Raw genomic sequence first — 19,223 nt, 5'->3', positions numbered from 1 at the left:
TGGCATTGTGAGTCAGAGTATCGCGGTTGACTCAAGCACTCGCATGTCGTGTTCAGCATGTCATGACGCACTTTCATTGAGTATTAGCGATGAGCATCAAGCTACCACGGATAGGTTCATTGTATTCGTTGGTAAATTCTCGTTGGTGAATATCTCGTGGCATTTTGCAGCACTGGTTGCACGAAAAAGTAGTGCAAGTATATTAATTGATAATTCATGGCAAAACGCCTATTAGTATGCAAACTGTAAAACATTAACCCGACACTTTACACTGCCAAACGCCTGAAGGTATGCAATATGTTGTTGTTTGTTGGTTTTTATGCTAATTTTGGGGCCCTTTCCGTTGTAAGTTCGTAGGCTGAAATTTCAGCCTGTCAGCTGTTTGCATTGTATAGCAGTTTTCGGTCAGCTATCTTAGTGTGTATAATATACAGGTGGGCTTATCCCAAGGTGTATGAATTTAGAAGGCTGATTTTTATCGCTTCTGCTTATGAATAAAGATTTTAAGAGTGTTTTGAGTATTCGTCAAGTCTCAAGAAAGGTTGTTTGAACAAAAGTTTTCACCCATTCTGTTAAAAAGTGATATTCAAATTTGGTTTTAAAAAACATATTATGAGACCACCTGGACTACATACACTTTGATTCCAGATTCCACCACGTCATCTCTTTGATGCACCTTGGGGTAAATATAAACAACACTGTGTTTTCGAGCAGGTACTCGAATCTAATTCTAGCTTTGAGGCTAGAATAATCTAGACTGAAAATTGCAGGCTAGTTTTTTGTGTGGTTTTGTATGGAGTGTTTACATGATTTCAGCCTCCAACTGTCAAACTCCATACAAAAAACTGACTAGAATCGTGAAAGGCCCCTTTGGTAGAAACTATGTTTCTGTGGTAATGAGAAATTGTATTTATCATTATCGTGAGCAATGTTTGGACACTTTTAGGCTGTAGGTAGGATGCATAAGGCTTTAGTCAAGTAGTCATCAAATCATACACACTGGGCATTATCAGACGCGGTTTCAAAAATAAGCAGCAGCTATAGCTAATTGAATACTTAACTTAGAGCAATATGAACCTTGCTCAGGGAAATTTAAGCGAATTGAAAGCAAAACTAGTTAGAAGATCTTACTTTTTGAGCAAAAATAATACTTCAAACCGTTAATAATTAACGATACGCCTTTGATATACATTTAATCTTAACGATCTTCCGAAATTGTTTCACCCAAAAATGAGCGCTCCCCAGCATACTAACTAAAATACACCGTACCGATTATCCAAAGTGCATTGTTGCCAATTTACCGGTGCTTCCGTGCCATCTCTCAACCCCGTCTCCCACCAAACAAACCCCCATTTTAACTCACGCATGCCATAAGTAGTAGCACCTACCTCAGCCCTTATATTAGATCGTGCGCAAATGGCCAAAGTTGCCGCCAACTTTCCGCACTCCCAGCGAGCAATTATCGTTTGTTCGCAAAAGTGCAACTTTTCGCCGTAATCGTTAGCAAAAAAGAAAAACCTGTAAAGTGATATTATCCTGTCAGGCACACATTATCATCTCGACGAACGGCGATGGAACGTGTGCGTGAATGAGGGAACCATATGGTTATCCATAAAACGTACTTTACATTTTCATAGTGTGATGAGCGAGAGGGGATGGCGATTGCAACATGTATGATAAGGCAGATAGAGCAAACTTTTGCTTTGAGCCATCTTCACTTTTGTCTCAATTGAATGACATCGTTGCCCAAAGTGAGTTAAACTTCGGTGGTTCGTTTACCACGTTTAAAACTCCTACCAGCCGGCGACACTTATTGGCATTAAACAAGTTCAACTTACGCGGACCCCTACCATCGGGTAGCTGTACCACACTGTTCATTAACATTCATGCCACACTGAGCATCATCGTTGCGAGTCCTTTCATTTTGGTTTGACACTGTAACAGCTAATGGCCACAAACCCGAAACCGATTACTCTGGATGTATGTGTCCCCAAGCAGGTCCTGGTGGAATTCTGAGATAAACTACGATCCAGCGGTGCTATACGTGTGTGGCCCTGTATCGGTGAGCAATTGGTGTACCGGCGGTGTCTCCGGCAACTTTACGACATGAGATGTATACATATATTTCCCTTCTCTCCCCTGCACGGACCGTACTCAGACCCGAATCATGGAAGTATCCCATCATACTCGCCTCCTTACTAAGAGCTCATCCAAAGACTAATAAAATGATACATTGGATATCGTGTTTTCGTGTGAAGTGGCGGGGCTCACGGAAAGTGGGTTAAAACTTTCCTCCCATAAACGACCTATTCTATAGGGCAGGGCAAAACCGTGTAAGCATTAGAGTGATTGAATTATGCGCCCGTTCGCATCCGTCAACGGTGGTCATTAAAATGTTTGAGCCGGGTACGTTTGACCTAAATCCAGTGTGTTGTTCCATGCAAGTAAAATATAAAAAAAAAACGTATAATTCATCTTACCAAGATTTCAAGTTGAAGTCTCACATATTATCAATATTTATACCAAGTACCAAGAATTTAGCAACCAAGAAGTTTGCGACCAAAAAGTTTGCGAACAAGAAGTTTTCGAACAAGCAGATTGCGACCAAGAATTTTGCGATCAAGAATTTTGTGACCAAGAAGTTTGCTACCAAGAAGTTTGCGACCAAGATTTTTGCGACCAAGATTTTTGCTACCAAGAATTTTGCGACCAAGAAGATTGCGACCAAGAATTTTGCGACCAAGACGTTTGTGACCAAGAATTTCGCGCCCAAGAAAATTGCGACCAAGATTTCGCAAAACGTTTTGCGATTTTCAAAATCAGTTTTGCGATTTTCAAAATCAGTTTTGCGATTTTCGCAAAAACTTCTGCGATTTTCGCAAAAACTTTTGCAATTTTCGCAAAAACTGCTGCGATTTTGGCAAAAACTTCTGCGATTTTCGTAAAAACTTCTGCGATTTTCGCAAAACCTTCTGCGATTTTCGCAAAAACTTCTGCGATTTGCGCAAAATTTTCTGCGATTTTCGCAAAATCTTCTGGGATTTTTGAAAAATCTCTTGACGCCAAGAAGTTTGTGACCAAGAAGTTTGCGACCAAGATTTTTGCGGCCAAGAATTAGGCGACCAAGAATTTTGCGACCAAAAATTTTGCGTCCAAGACTTTTGCGACCAAGAATTTTGCGACCATACGTCTGAAAATGAAGCTCGCCTCCACTCTCAAGAAAAAATGCTTCTCGATCTACCCTGGTGTTTTTTTTTAATTGTCTTACAGGATTTGGTTCGATAAATGAACCAAAGTCCAAAGACTAGAAAGACCAGTGGCCGCTAGGAGCCAAACGACCCCAGACGACTTCAGACGACTCCGACTCCAGGCAAAACTAGTGGTTCCCATTTTGCCGTAGTCGGAATCAGCCTAAGGCTGCGCTCTGGCACCAATCGAACACGACGTTCGACTCGAACAAACCCATATAATCATATGGAGGTGCACTGTAAGACACAAACAAACAAACAATACAAACATGTCAAATCCCATAAATTTTCCATGTTCGATGTCGTGTTCGATTGGTGCTAGAGCGCCGGGTAAGACGGCGCTTGACATGTTCGATACAACCAACTGTCATATTGAATCGGTCAAATCCCATACATTTTTCATGTTTGATGTCGTGTTTGATTGATTCCAGATCGCCAAATAACAATAGTCGGAGTTGGATCGGAGCGATGGGTGCGCTCCAGAGAGCACACCACTAATCTTCATACCCTTTGCTCCTACCGATAACCGCCAAAGTAATCTGGCCACACTGACCATTTGTCACAACATTGCTGTACAGCGCTGTTAAGGTAAACAACGTGCCTTGTTCATCAATACATAACTCTACACCGCAATACATCGATTTCAGCATACGATTAGTGTTTGAATAGTCAATTGAAAGTGAAAGTAAACTACTCAAATAATAAGAAAATAATTTAAATCCTCCTTTAGTGCGCTTAGCGAAGTCAAGAGAGAACGCCATCGACAACGGAAACAATACAGCACAGCCATATGTTTGCTGTCAACTCGTGACAAGCGCACGAAATTGGTGCGGGGTGTAAATTTCGGAAGGCAAAATTACTCTTATCTCACTTCTAATAATTTTGTTACAGCTTTATGTTTACCGCCTCTGTGTGATAGTGCCCGTCCTCAAAACATAAGCGGCTGGCGCATGAAGCACAATACCTGGGAAAGTGTCGGAGGCACAAGCAGTCAATCGTTTGTTGTGCTTCCGTAGTGCTCAAAATTGGCATTCCATTATCAAGGGACCAGCTTTAAATCATTCTTCCCACTTCCCGCTGGTAGTGTTATGTGATTGACACCGATGTGCATCAGAGAAAAGTACGAGTTTTCGTGATTAAAAGTGTTTAAATATTGCGTTTGCGCTCGTTTTGTGATGGTGCGTGCACACCACGGCCTTACTGTGTGTGAAAATGATGCAAAAACTGTTCAAACTTGTGACGCACCAGAAAACCTTTAGCAGTAAGTACCACTGTTCAATTCCTATACGTGCTGCGCACATCCCAGTGTCTCTAATGTTTGCTTCCTTTGTGTCATTCTTCTGCCAGCGGAAGATCTGGTGCTGAACCCGAAGGAACATCCCGATCTGAAGCTAAACGACATCGTCGAGATATACCTGCCGGAGGATGAGGGATGCCGGCTGCTCCTGCAGGTAACCTGCCTGAACAAAGACTTTAACTCGCGCGAAACGATCAGCGTGGAGGTGAATGTGGCCACCACCTTCAACTTGAAGGCGTACAACGATGTGTACATGCGCGTCGTTGATCCGGCCGACGTCGCACTCGACTCGGTGGAGATCACGTTCAAGGACCAGTACATTGGCCGATCGGAGATGTGGCGCCTGAAGACTCGCCTCACCAACACGTGCGTTTACCTCAACAAGAAAATCGAATCCTGCGAAGGATGCATCCGCTGCCAGGTGTACGAGATGTGGTCGCAGGGCGAACGGGTGGCCTGCGGGGTGATCAACGAGGACACCAAGGTGGTGTTCCGCAGCAACACCTCCATGGTGTATCTGTTTCTGCAGATGTCGTCCGAAATGTGGGACTTTGACATCTACGGCGATCTGTACTTCGAGAAGGCGGTCAACGGCTTCCTGGCCGATCTGTACAAGAAGTGGCAGAAGCTGGGCAGCAACCACGAGGTTACGATCGTGCTGTTCTCGCGCACCTTCTATAGCGCCAAAAGTCTGGACGAATTCCCACCGCATATGCGCGACTGTCTGCAGATCGACTATCGCGGCCGGTTCTATGAGGACTTTTATCGTGTCGCGATACAGAACGAGCGGTGCGACGATTGGAGCACCACGCTGGTACAGTTGCGCCGGCTGTTTACCGGCTATCGGGACGTGGTGCTGAAGTACCACGAGCGAGCGGACCTCCCAGCTGGGGTGCGTATTCCACCGGCCACGAACTCGACCGCTGCGCAGGGCAACTTTCTGGAGGTGCTGAACATCTCGCTGAACGTGTTCGAGAAGCATTACCTCGACCGGAGCTTCGACCGTACCGGGCAGCTGTCGGTAGTGATCACGCCCGGCGTCGGTGTGTTCGAGGTAGACCGGGAGCTAACGAACATCACCAAGCAGCGCATCATCGACAACGGTGTCGGGAGCGATCTAGTGTGCGTCGGTGAGCAACCGCTCCATGCCGTGCCGCTGCTCAAATTCCACAACAAAGACACACTCACCTCGATCGATGACTACTCGATGCCGCACTGGATCAATCTGAGCTTCTACTCCACGAACAAGAAGCTGCCGTACTCGACGTTCATACCGCGCATTAAACCACCGCCAGCGATCGGCGGCAGTACGGAACCACAGCAGGCCCGCCCGCCCGGCACCGGCCGGTTGCGGATGTCGAAGCAAGCGGCCGACAAGAAGAACGAGTACATACACAACTGTCTGTTCGATTACGACGCGTACGACGATCAGATATTTCAGCTGCCGGCCGTACACGGCACGAGCTCGCTGCAGCGTATCGCACGCACGAAGAAAACGTCCGTACCGAGCCTGGACGGGTTCGGGACGTATGCGCGCACCTGCGAATGGGAGCAAGACACACTCAGCCCGTCCCGGTTGCGGCGAAAGATGTCCGATCCGGACATACACCATGCGTCGAACAGTTTGCTGAACGTGAGCGTTGCGTCGCGGAGCAGTTCACCAAACACGAGCGACATTCTGGGCATGCCGAAGCCGACTGCCATCACGTCGCCCATCATGGAGGGTCGTACGGGTGCGTTCGGTTCATCAAGTGGCCCGGTAGTACGTACCGGTCGGGCGTTAATAAACCCGTTCGATCCGTCGCACGTTACCATCAAGCTAACGTCGAATCGACGCCGCTGGACACACATTTTCCCAAAGGTAGGGCGTGAAATGGGTGATGTATTTTCGCCGTTTCCAGTGTAACTTTTTGTTTTTGTCTCGCCAAAAGGGCCCGCAAGGTGTTTTGATACAGCAGCATCACTACCAAGCCGTACCGGCTGCCAATCCAACGCCCAGCTACTTCGTGGATCTTGACTCGAGCAGCGAGTATGCGCACACGTCCACCTGTACCTGGGGCCGGGCACGGCAGGGCAGTACCGCATCGTTCGACAGCCGGCTCAACGAGGACGATCTGAAGTGGATCAGTGAAAATGGATGTAAGCGGAGTGGTAGCACTCTTAGGTGCAGCACAGAAGGAAGCTAATTGTTGCGGTTTTACCATTTTAGGCAACCGGAAAAAGTCCGTCCTACACTCACCGGCCGGTCCGCACGTGCCTGTAACGCCCTCGAAAAGCCTTACCTTGCTGTGGGGGGCCACCGGCGAGCAGGAATGGACGCCGGCCCTTACCACAGGTAGAACCAGAAAGGGCCGAAGCCTGTGTGTTGGCGCTCATACACACACACACACACTAATACGCTCCGTTGTTCGCGTTGTTTTCATCTGCCATAATGTTCGACATGAAGCATTTTTTTTTTCAAATCCCCCCAAGTGAATCCCTTCTCCCAACAAAACCAATCCTCTCATTATTTCCCCGCGTCCCCCAACCATAACAAAACAACTATTTTTGGTTGCTAATCCCAACAGTTCTTGTAGTGTTTTTTTAAATTAATTTTATTAACTGTTGTCTTTCTAAAAAATCATCTTCATTCAACTGATCTACACATTCATCTCTATACGGCATTACTTGCGCCGCCCGGCCCCCGCCCGGCCCCATTAATACTGACTCGTTTTAACAAATTTATACAACTCACAAATAACCGAATGTTTGCCCGCCTTTCCCAGTGATCATCTTCCTATGGTTCCATCGTCATCTTATCAATCAACCAGCTCAAACACAAACACCCATCCCCAACACACGATCGATGGAAAAGCAACAAAAAAAATTGCTTCGCTTTTTTCGTCGCGATCCGTGCTGCTGGTTCTGTTGCTCGCTGTTCAGTTTTGATCGATGTTGTTCCGGTCGGTTCGGTTTTGAAGAATGTGAACAGCTTTTTTTTTCGGGGTCGGGTCGCCGAACCAACAAAGCACGAAACGATTTATTTGCATCTAAATTCTACCGATCGCTACGCAGCCGTGATGAAGCGTGATCGTACATTTTGGTTCAATTTTTATACACAATTATCGTTTCGTGAGCTTTGTATTAGCCATCGTGCTCATATCCTGTGTAGCTACACGCAAAACTGTCCTCGTTACTGTACGCACACTTTAATCGTATATCGTGTGATGCTTTCCTTTTCTCGTTTAACACTTATTTCTGCTGCTACTACTGCTGCCGATGATGATGATAATGATGATGATGACTGCCACGGAACGCATCGGGTTTTCTTTCTTGGATTCTTGGATACCTTTCCTGCTCCCAATACCACCGTACCCCGTCCCTACCACCAAACCCGCGGTACCGATCCTGTTTGGCCCGAACTGTCCTTTATGGCTGTCCACCGCAACCCTCCAACCCTCCTCCACACACTCTACAACGTGTTTTTCCCCCGTGAAACATGTTTTGCTAATTTTGCTACACATCAATTTATCATAATCGTTCTCTCTCTCTCTCTCTCTCTCTCTCTCTCTATCTTTTTCTCCATTTTTTCTATATATCCCATCTATGTGTGTATGTAATGTGCGTGTGCGTGTATGTGTGTGCCGAATCCACCAAAACCACCAAAAAACCCACAAATCAAATACCACAACACCACCACCACCGTCGTGTGTCCGTGTTCTCCGCTTGTGCTCCCGTCATCTGTTTCGGCGCAACTAATCAAACACGGAATTCCATCCCGGGGGAGAGCGCCGCGCAACCAGTTGGCAGAGTGATCATAGGTTGGCACAACCAGTAGTAGTAGTACCCCCGCGCGCAGCGTGGCCTACCTTTTCCACACCGTGGCCGTACTACTTAAGGCTCGAAAGGAGATGTTTAGTTTTGTTCCTTCCATTCTTTCCAATTTACCTCTATTTAGTACTTTGCACATTTAAGTTGTTACAAAGCACACCTTTTCTTATATTTTCTTTCCACTGTACACAAACACACCCAATTGCTTGTTTATACGCTATACTTGCTGTTCTCTCCTTGTATGTGTTGCACCATAAAGGCGCACTGTGGTTCCTTTTTCACTTTGCACACAAAATCTCTACAACTATGATCGATCGTTTCACGATCGCGCTGTTACTATTATGCTGTTCCCCTGTTTTTTTTTTTCATTCCTCTCTTAGTCAATGTTATTAGAGTCCTGTTTTGTTATTTGTGTTGTGTTCCTTCCCTGTGTGTAGGGTAATATATGTAGTGCACAATCGTCCTTTTACCTGCTCGTTCCGATAAGCGATTACGATCCTGTACAGTAGACGAAATGCAATATTGTTGTGGAGGGGCTTGATCTTTCAAGGAACTTTCTTTTCTCTAAACTTTTCCTCTCAAAAACATAATCGTTTAAATTGTGATATATCTATTTAGCTATCTATTGGTTAATTGTTTCCACGTGCCACCTCCGTTGTCTGTTTGTCTGTCCTGTGTGTGTCACTAAACCGTACTGCTGTCTATAGCTGGCTATGTGTGATGTATCAAAAGTATGTCCAACTCTCTCTCTCTTTCTCTTTTTCTCTAAGAGCATAGCGAACAAAAAAGCCTGTGAATAGCATCGTCCCTGTGTGTTACCGTATATTTGTTTGCACCTTCCCTTACTATTTTGCCTTACTTGTTTTCACCCCCTCCACTGTTCGCACCCGTGACACTCCGTTATTATTCTCCACGCCCTGGCTCGAGGTAATGTAAATCATCTAATGTCGTGGCCCGAATGGCCCTGTTCCGAATTGGCCCAGAATTTGTTTCAAAAAAGGGGTTGTGTTTGCGAAAAATCATTAATCATTCTTCAATCGAAATTCCCAACAACAGCAACCCCCACTCTCTCTCTCTCTCTCATGATCATTCATATTGGCTCAGAATGTGCATGTTTTAATATTGAACAAATACACCATTATTAAAATTGTATGATTGCATGATTTACAACGAGAAAACGCGGTGTTGTAGCACGTGGCGTAGATGCTTATTAACAACAAGTGGATTACTCTCTTCTTAGCACTAACGATCCTTAAAAAATAGGCCTTTTTTGTAGCTTTCCCCATTAATCCATGCTTTAATTTGTTTAAACCAAAAAAAAGGTAACTGCAGTTGTAGTTGGTGCTGAAATACAGTGTGCTTTGGTGTTACTTTCAGTGGTATTATTGTAGCATATGATTTCTGTTCCTCTTCTTTCAACCCGTTACCGATCGCTAATTCCTTGTTCCTTTTCTTCCCAATCGTCACGCCACACACACACACACACGATCGTCAGGTGTGGATTGGAAATCGCTAACCATGCCGGCCTGTTTGCCGATCACCACCGATTACTTCCCGGACAAGCGTTCGCTGCACAACGATTACGTCGTGTCGGACTACACGCTGCTGCCGGAAGATTTCAATGCGGATTACGCCCAAAACCGGGCCGTCTACAAGAAGCCACTCTCGACGGATGAGGTGTTTAAGGAGCTCGTCTCGCAACGGCTGGCACAGGTACGATCGTTAGTGTGCTAAAAGTAAAAAAAGAAACATTTATATTAATGGTTTTGAATGACTCTTTGACAGGGATTTCAGCTGATCGTACTACCGGACAAGAGTGTCACCAATCCACCGCACGCACCGTGCTGCGGAGGACATCTCCAGACGCCATCCTACTTTTCAAGCGCTAGCAGCGTGCTGCGCCGTCAACCACCGCAAGAAGCAACGAAGGAGTATCTGCTGTCGATCGGACGCATCTTCCATCGCATCACGCTTAGCGGTTCGGCCATTACGGTGACACGCTACCGGCCACGGTATGGAGAGTTGGAAGTGAAGAAGGAGAATAATTGCTATTCATTTTATCGCTCATTTCGTTCACTCTTGCAGACATCCCTATCCACCGATCAACGTCGACTATCGGTATCGCTTCCATGCACCGCAGCACGACACGTACGAGGTGAGCGGTGTGCACTTTACCACGGAGAAGCTGGAAAACTTTAACTGGAACTATATGGACCAGTACATCTGCACTCGTGGGGACACGGACTATCCACTGCATGAGGTGTGTGTGTGTGTGTGTGATTCTGTTAGAAACTTCAAAGAATTCATTTAACCTGTGGCTTCCTCCCCACACCTAGAACATGAAATACTGGCGCTACCGGATGTATCTCCTGCCGAAGGATGATCCAGCGATGAAGAAAATCCTCGACGGGACGGTGCGCCGCTGTGACATCTACCACGAGGACAGTCCCTTCCCGCCGGAGCGGCAGATCTGCAACGATTTCGTGCGCTTCGTCGAGGCACATCTGAACAAGATTAAAAAGCTCCAGCCGGCCAAAAAAGCGCGGGTAAGTTCGTTCGGTCGGCGGTTTTTTTTTCTTGCGGATCGACGATTCGACGAAACATATCCGCCCATCCACGAATCACCGTGGAAGCGAAACCGTTAAGCACCGAAGAGAATGTCGCTTTCTTGCGTGTTTGGTTATTGAATTTCTTCTACCACAGCCACGTTTTCATGTGATTTTATAACCTACGTTTTGTACTTTTTTCCCTAACGAACGTTGTTTGATCGATCGGATCGGATCGTGCGATCATTCCTTCAAATGGTTGCGCGCCTTTCAGTGATTCGGGTCATCAGGCCCCAATTTGTTTTCCTTTTTTGTTTGTTTTCCTTTTGTGTGTGTGCGTGTGTTTTCACTCCAGCAAGTGACTAATGTTTGATGTTGATCATGGCACAGGCTAGCTTGCGTTTCCGAACGAAACAAAACCGCAGCGGCTGGGCTCTATTGAATGCGACAAAAATGGAAGTGCCTCGCTTATTACTTCTTGATCTTGACTTTCGCGTAACCGTTTCTAAACGAGCTCATTAGTGCTACTTTGATCGCATTTATTTATATGTTTAAATTTCATTTGAGAAGGCATACACAGATCTACGAAGAAGATCGATAATGACTGATCATAAGCGAGGACTGTTGTCTTCGAAAATACGATCATTTCTCGTATGTTATATTCGTACTTTTGTGCAATAGTTGTATTATTTTATGAGGATCTGTTCAAGCAGAAGGAGTGCCACCGAAGTGTTGATAAGAACACAACAACAACAACAAACAGCAACCACAATAACTTATCCTTCCAGGGTTGTCCGCATCAAACGCACCTTACCAGACGACGCCACAGTACCAGCATCCTGTCGAGGCCACCACCAAATCAGGTGTGCGAAAATGAACCCCTAACCAACCAACCAACCTCCCCCCCACCAACCCGTATTGTCTCCCTCTCGTCTCTACCCCCCCCCCCCTCTCGTAGTCCTATTGTTGTTATTAGGTTAATTTAAGTTTAGGTTTCGTTTTTTTTTCAGTACTATGTTCAAATGTTTGTGAAGGCAAAAACCATCCACTCGCGTGAACGAATTGGTTCAGTGTTTTTTAAATTGTTTTTCTTTGTAATGTTTTTGGTTTATTGTCATTGCTTTCTGTTTTTGTTTTTGTTCAAAATTTTCATACTTCATACCTTCCCGTTTTTTATTCAACTTGTTTGCTATTTTATGCTGAAAGCTTTCATTTAACTCTTTTCCTGTTTGCTAGAGTTATTTGGTTTGGTTTTCTTGTTCGCTTATCCGATTTAACCAAACGAAACAACGCTTAATTTGTGTGAGATCGATTTTATCAAACTTTTTTCATTCTTTTTCCCTCCCTTTAACTTCTTTGCGTCATGTTTTCTTGTTTAGCGTAAACACATTTTACACGCTTTCTTATGTTATTTTGCTTTTTTGCTTTCTTCTATTTGGGATATTGCTTCTCTCTTTTGTACTGCGGTGGAAGTTCTTTTTTGACTTTTTTGCTTACAATTTAACTGGTTTTGGTTATCAATTATACATTTTCTCTTTCTTACCCATTTATCCCGTTCCTCAACGTGTTTAACCCGTGCCCCGACTTCCTTTCTGTTCCAAAAGCCAGTCAAGCGAAATATCGTACACTATGTAGCAAAAGGAAATTTGAATCAGCATTAATATTGTATTATTTTTCTCTCACTCTCTCTCTCTCTTCTCCCATCTCCCGTTCGTCCCAACTATTCCCAACTAAACGCCAACGGCCAAACAAAAATTTGAAGGTAACGGCGCCCCAACCGTTCCGCGATCGTGTCTTCAGCAACCGTCTACCGGAGAAGTCAAGGTTCAGGTTAATAGTTTACTCCTTTTTTGTCTTTCTTCCGCACCATTTCTTTACAATAATAAGGAAAAAAGCTATGTTTTTATATAACAACTCGCTTCATTGCTTAAAAAAGTTGAGCTCTTTGCCACCCAGACCTGATTGGCATTGTTTGTGTGTGTGTGTGCACAGTTGTGGTGGTGTTGGTTGCTATATTGTGTGGTTGCGCTGCTGCTGCTGCTTCTGTCGCCGCTGTTGCTTGCTGTTGTTCTGTTACTGGCACTTATATTGGCGTATTTCTGTGTGTGTGTTTGTTTGTTGGTTTAAATTCAGCTTATAATTTGTGCTAATAGTTTGTTGTGGTATAACTATCTTGTTGTATTGGCATCCTTAGACATACGTTTAAGTATTCTACTCTAGTCACGCGATGATAGCGCTAGTATGGTTGCGGATGAGGAAAACTTTCTACAACAAAATTGGCAAATTATTATTATGCACTTGCTTGTTCTTAGGGGGCCGTGTGTCTCTCTCTCTCTCTCCAGCTCTGACTCTCTTTCTCTTTGCCTTATTTTTGGTGTGTTTGTATTTTGTTTAAAAATTATCTTGATTTCAAAAACCTTCTCTTCTTCCAGCAGCATGGTGGATGGGTAAAACTGTATTATAACAGCACTAGTAATGGGCATCACCTTTCTCCACATCATTACCACCACAACAATCATCACCATCAACAACAGCACACTCCTGAACGCTTTATTTTCCCTAGCACTCCCGCCTCCGGTAACAGGTTAGTTGTGTTTGTGTGTGTGTGGGCGTACTTTTTTGCTTAAAATATCCATATAATCCTATTCATTTCATACATTTTATTATTAAAAAGTAATGATCATAGTGTTAAAGTAGTGTGTTCGAAAAAGGTAAGCTCTTTGGACAGGTAGGAGAAAACTGTCGATCTTTGCTTGCTCTTGCTGTCGTACATTGGCTTGCACGTGTTGCATTGCGCTGCCGCTTTACTACCTCATACCAACCCCACCACCAATCTACACCCACTTTTAGTGTGCGAACTAAACCCTCTCCCCCCAAAAACCTTCCCCTTTCGTGCAGCATTCTCACGCGAACCGGCTCCAAGGTGCTGGACAAAAGTGGCAGTGCTGTGCAAGCTCCTTCCCCCGTCGGTACTGGTACAATAGGTACCGGCTCGACCACCAGCAACGGTACAACACACGCCACGGGCAATGGCCCTGCCACGCCCAACACACCCGGCATCCCATCGCCCATGATGATGAACGTCAGCTCGGTCGGTGGAAGAACGACGGTGGACGGTATTCCGCTGTCCACGCTGAATACGGCCGGCACCGAGCAGGGTCTGCTCGAGGATGGTGATGATTTTGGCGGCGAGGGAGGCAAGCTTAAGCCGACCGCCACGCTGCAAGAAATCTTTGACGCGCTGCGCCACCCGGCACACGGCGTGGGGTTCCTGGCGCCGGCCCAGAGCATGCCGTCGTGCACGTTCGTGTCGTACGATGCGATCAACTGGCTGCAGAATCGCATCGAGGGTCCGTGCAAGCCGGTGGAGATACTGGAAGAAATGAGACGGTAAGTGAGGCTGCTATTTTATGCTTTAAACACAAGACACACTTACCATTTTCTTATCGCTTTAGCAATCGTTTGATCTGTCACGCGTCTGGCGACTTTAACAAACCGATCCTGCCCGGCTTCTGTCTGTACTACATCGTCCGGCAGGACAGGGATTCGCCCGAGTACGTCCCGCCGCTCGGCGATCTGGCCGCGTTCGAGAACGAATGGATGGAGGTGGAGATCCGCCATCCCGATCTAACGCGCCCAGTCGATCCGCACGATCGCGGTGTGCCGACGTTCCTCCGCGAATCGATCGCCCGACCGGACGAGGACGACGATGACGGGCAGCTGCTGTACAAGCAGACGCATCTCGAGATCGACGTCGGCTCCAAGTCGGACCGAACCGAGTGGGGTCACGCCCGCTACCATCAGCGCATGGTGCCGGGGCACGCGTACGAGATCGTCGTCCAGTGGATTACCGCCTCGGGGCCTATCGTGTACGATCTCATCTACGGCTGGTGCCGGAAGGCGCAACCGTGCGGCTTCCAGCTCGTCACCTTTCCGGCGGATCCGCTGGCGGAACCGTTCACGGAAAAGTCGGACCCACTGCGCGGTCCGATCTTTGTGCCACTCGACATCGACTGTCTGAAGCAGCATCGGAGCTGCCTGTTCCAGGAGTTCCCGAAGGAGACGTGGCCGACGCGGTTGCTTCTCTTCCAGGAAGCGATCGTACGGCGGTTCGGGTTTATGCGCTGCACGGTGGAAACGAAAACGGGCTCGAATCAGGTATCGCTCGACCATCAGTACGTGCACTGCAGTGGGAACATGTTCCTGCAGGTGCCGAACCCGAACGTGGGTGGGATGCGATCCACCCGCCAGCGGCTCGCGTCCGGTGGGAGCAACTTTAAGAAACCGATCGCCTTCATCAACCGCTACTCGGCGTCGTACGAATCGCAGATGGTGGCAGCACCGTCCGGGCACGAACCGTCCTACATTACGCGGCACGTGACGGGCGCGAAGGGCAGTGCGAAGGATGAGGGCGGTGAGGTGATGCGGCGGACCGGGTTCCTGTGGTCCTGGAACCACATGATACCGAACAAGAAGTGGAAATCGCTCGTCATCGCCCAGACGGACGATCTGTTTCAGCTGAAGATGTTGCGCGACTTTAAGGAGTTTTGTGCGAACGCGGACCAGCGGCTGGTCAGCTTCTGGGAGTCGTGCTGGGAGCTGAAGGAGAAAGCGTCACTCGAACGTACCTGAGCGTGTGAAAGCGTTCCCTGGTTCCACAACACAAGCACAAACACAACAAAAGAAGACAATTGGTTGTTTTTTTCTATTATTCTTTTTATTTCATTGTTACTATTGCTTGTTTAATTGGTCGTTTATTGACGGAACACGGAAGAAGGGGAGAGAGAAATGGAAATCAAAAATAAAACACACTCGAAAAGCTGGCAATCAATCCCCACATCTTCTCATCACTGTGAGGAAGGCAAGGAGCAGTCTCATTTTACAGCACCGAAACCGAAAGCGGCACGGAATTTAAGGACGGGCCCCTTCGATCGTTCCTCCCCTCGTTCATGGGTATTTTCAACTACACCTTTACGATGATCTCTAACATATGTTACTATTTAAATCTTCTTTTTTCACAGTACGCTGTTGTGTAAACTGTCCGAATCTTCTTCCTATATCACTAAAGCACTAAAATACCACACACTGAAAAACAGTTTTCCAAAATACAATCAATACGTGAATTGATTTTTGGGATTGATCGTGTGTTTTACCACCAACAAGATTGGCCCTGTTCCTGCTGCTTCTACTATCTACTATCGCTACAAGTTTCATAAACTTTGGCATTTCTATCAAGATCGGTATCGGTTAGTCCTATTCTTCGCTATTTTATCGCGTTCGTTTGCACACACTTTTTTACGCGATCTCTTTTATAAACTAATCACACAACACAACACACGACAAACACACTCAGATCGTTCTACCCTTCACTAACACCTTCGATTTGCATGTTCGTTCTCCCTAATCAGTGATTAGAGGTAGCGATAAACAGGTTTTGGGGTTTTAAATATATATTTATTTTACAAAAAACCTGCTAAAATATAAAGTCTTGTGCATCAAACGAAAAGTAATAGGAATTTTACAATAGACCAACACGATTTTCGATCAAATTTAAACACCTTTACAGTGGTTTTTGGAGTCAGTTTCCAATATTAACAGCATTATTCAACGCTCGCAAACTGTTTTTCAACAGCTTTCATATAATTGTGACAGTTGGGCTGTTGAAATCTCACTAGCGTGAGTTGAATAATGCTGTTAACATTGCAAACTCACCTGAAACCCAATGTAAAAGCGTTTTAATTTAATAGAAACTGATATTGATCTATCCAAAATATCATTTTACTTACGATGCATGGGCCATAACATTTTTGCATGTTTTTTTTATACAAATATACATAAAAAATCAACACTTTCCCTGTTCACGGAACCTTTGTATTTGCACCTTTAGGAGCAATGTTTGCCCTAAACCGGAAGGAATTAAATCATCCCCCTTGAAGCTCGCGTAATAAAACCTATTTCCGCGCTATGCAGACCAATTAATAGTACGCACCAGTTTAGTCTAACTATGCATCTCTTCTACACTATTATACTGTAAAAGCCGTTAATTCTGTCAAATAATTTCACTAAAAAGATCCTCAAAACGGGCTTTCTTCTGCACCTTATTATTTCCCCTTTCTTTTGTACATTTTTGGTTTCCACCAGCCACAGTCGATCAGTCGATAATAACAGGTGTTTGGAGCGGGGCGTGTCTCTATAGAAAACAAAAACGGATTAAATCGTACATCGCCGCTAGCTTCCCGGGCGTATACACACAGTTCATCTTCATCTGTCTTAAATCTATAGTAGGTTATGAATCAATTGCTTTTTACATTCTCTCTCCTCCAAGCATGAGAGAAGAGAGAGAGAGTTGACCATCTCCATCGCAGTACACCATGAAACCATTGCCTCCCTTCACCACTCGCCATTTGTGTAAGTACGTGTCGTGTGAGTGTGCCTGTGTGCGCGTTTGTTGCTGTGTGTGTGTGTGTATGTACAACATTTCCCCCCTTCAAAATCACATGGTAGTCTCCGAATCCGGTGGCGTGTGATAGTTAAGATTGTAGGCCGGCGGCCCACTGTTGAGGAACTGCATCGCCCGTATACTTTCGCGCGAAACCGACCGCCGGTGGGGTAGCTGCGGGATGGCGATCGGATCCGTACCACCGGCACTGCCCCCGTACTGCTGCTGCTGGTTGGTGTTGCCGCCACCGCCACCGCCGCTTGTCAGATTAGCGAACACGTTCTCCACCTGTCCGCCGCCAGCGGTGGTCCCTCCCTGCTGTCCCGGTGGTGACACGTTGTAGCCCCGATTGGTGATACCGCCCGGCTGGGCTACTCCTCCCGTGCCACCACCGCCCAGGTACGAGCTCAGGGGGCGCGTCCCGTGAAAGTTGGAGTAGCTGGACCGTACCGACGGTGGCCGATTCTGTCCGTTCGTGCCGTAATACTCCTCGTTCAGCTCCGGGCTGTGGTTCAGGTTGGTGGTCGAGTGCTGGTAGACGGGATTGGACAGTCCGGCATGGATGCCACCGCCCGGCACGGTCCCCACCATACCCTGCGGGGAGGAGGTCGACACACCCCACGAGGTTTGCTGCTGCAGCAACGGCGAAGAAGAGTTCATGTTGTAGTAGATCGGATCGATCGGGCTGCTGGCGGTGTCACCGTCCAGAAACGTTGGCGTGTGGACGAGCGCCTGCCGCCGGTGCGGTGGCAACGGTGGCTGCACCGCCGCATGGTGATGGTGTGCCCCGAACGTGTTGAGATTGTTGCCCGGCACCGCCGCCTCGCCGACGGCACCCACCGGCTGGCCAAAGTTGTTCAGCTGCCCCAGCATGTAGTCGTTGTTCAGCGACTTCAGGTTCGACTCCGTCAGGTCCGGGTTTTTGTTGTGCACGAACGGGGGGAAGGTTTTGGTGAGCGTCATCGTGCCAGCCGCATCCTCCAGTCCCGCCAGTGCATCCCCATGGTGGTGTAGGCGATGCTGCTGCTGCTGCTGCAGGTGCTGCTGCTGCTGGTTCAGCAGCTTCGTGACCGGGTTCTGGTGCGTCGTCTTGCGCCGCGAGTTCCGCACACTGCTCCGATGATGGTGGTGATGATGATGGTGATGATGGCCGGCCCCTCCTCCACTGCCCGATGCGATCGCTCCCGAGCCGGCGGACGACGAGGAATGGCCCCGCCGGCTGGAAGTGCTTTGCCGCCCGACCGTACCGCCGCCCGACGTACCGCGCTGCATTACCGAGCGGCGTTTGACGCGCCGCGGCGTCATCGGTTTCGGGCTGAGCGAGGACGGTGCACCGCCGCCGCCGCCGGCCCCCATCATGAGATCGTCATCGTCGTACGCATCGTTCGGATGGGCACCGCGTATCGCGTCGACCGGGCGGCTAAAGTCGATCGAGTACAGCGATTGGCGGTGTTTGGATTTTTTGCTAGTTCTGCTCACTGCGCACGGTGGCCGTACCCGGACCCGGACACATCATGTCGAACCAAAGAGGGTGAGGAGGGAAGTGGGGAAAAGGGGAGATTTGAGAAGATTCGGCAATCGACGAAATTAACGAACAGAAAGAGAGGGGGTATGACAGTACACGGGGTGCGATGTGAAAAGAAAGGAGGAGAAAGAAAAAGAGATACAAAGAAAGGAAGAGAGAGAGAGAGAACAGGAAACAAAAAATTAACAAAAAATTAGTCGATGAAACATAAACATATTTGCAAAACAAAGGTGAAGGAAAGGGCGGGAGGTATTGTAAAGGAATGGAAAACACCCCAATAAGGATACGCAATAGGTAGGGGGGAAGCTTCAGATTGTGACGTAAGGGGTGTAACACGTGTTTCTGTGTGTGCGAGCGA

General features: G+C 47.1%; 2 protein-coding genes across 14 annotated transcripts in view; one reads left to right on the top strand and one right to left on the bottom strand.

Moving 5' to 3' along the window:
• The first annotated feature begins 3,812 nt into the window (after window positions 1-3,812).
• LOC121594608 (GATOR complex protein Iml1) lies at window positions 3,813-15,732 on the top strand. 10 transcript variants are annotated; one of them, XM_041918048.1, is made up of 15 exons: window positions 3,819-3,836; window positions 3,979-4,075; window positions 4,140-4,509; window positions 4,596-6,406; window positions 6,477-6,684; window positions 6,755-6,880; window positions 8,328-8,345; window positions 9,851-10,068; window positions 10,141-10,367; window positions 10,441-10,615; window positions 10,692-10,901; window positions 11,690-11,764; window positions 13,334-13,485; window positions 13,800-14,291; window positions 14,357-15,732. In XM_041918048.1, the coding sequence occupies exons 3-15, from the start codon at window positions 4,461-4,463 to the stop codon at window positions 15,531-15,533; spliced, it is 4,938 nt and encodes a 1,645-aa protein (XP_041773982.1). In that variant the 5' UTR covers window positions 3,819-3,836; window positions 3,979-4,075; window positions 4,140-4,460; the 3' UTR covers window positions 15,534-15,732. The 10 variants fall into 10 exon arrangements, with proteins under 10 accessions (XP_041773984.1, XP_041773982.1, XP_041773985.1 ...); XM_041918050.1 differs by lacking the exon at window positions 3,979-4,075 and having other exon boundaries at window positions 3,813-3,836; XM_041918051.1 differs by lacking the exon at window positions 3,819-3,836 and having other exon boundaries at window positions 3,843-4,075; window positions 13,337-13,485.
• The window catches only part of LOC121594610 (sodium/potassium-transporting ATPase subunit beta-1-interacting protein), a 56,393-nt gene continuing 52,812 nt past the window's right edge, over window positions 15,643-19,223 (bottom strand). For 2 of the 4 annotated variants that reach the window (XR_006004997.1, XR_006004996.1), the window contains one exon: window positions 18,742-18,818. Coding sequence is in view for 2 of the 4 variants with exons in the window: in XM_041918061.1 (XP_041773995.1) it covers window positions 17,395-18,818 (1,424 nt within the window). In the remaining 2 variants the exon portion in view is untranslated. Of the gene's footprint in view, window positions 18,819-19,223 lie in introns of all 4 variants that reach the window. The other 2 variants (XM_041918061.1, XM_041918062.1) reach the window with 2 other exon arrangements.

The sequence above is a fragment of the Anopheles merus genome, chromosome 2L (genome assembly GCF_017562075.2).
Source record: "Anopheles merus strain MAF chromosome 2L, AmerM5.1, whole genome shotgun sequence".
In the NCBI taxonomy this organism is placed as follows: Eukaryota; Metazoa; Arthropoda; class Insecta; order Diptera; family Culicidae; genus Anopheles; species Anopheles merus.
This window is presented reverse-complemented; position numbering and strand designations above follow the sequence as displayed.

What these genes read in the sequence shown, in the direction of transcription:
- LOC121594608 (XM_041918050.1), top strand. Translation starts at nt 4,461, where the DNA reads ATGATGCAAAAACTGTTCAAACTTGTGACGCACCAGAAAACCTTTAGC. An exon ending in AGCCGGCCAAAAAAGCGCGG is followed by an intron (nt 10,902 to 11,689) that starts GTAAGTTCGTTC and finishes TTATCCTTCCAG; the next exon opens with GGTTGTCCGCATCAAACGCA. An exon ending in ACTCCCGCCTCCGGTAACAG is followed by an intron (nt 13,486 to 13,799) that starts GTTAGTTGTGTT and finishes CCTTTCGTGCAG; the next exon opens with CATTCTCACGCGAACCGGCT.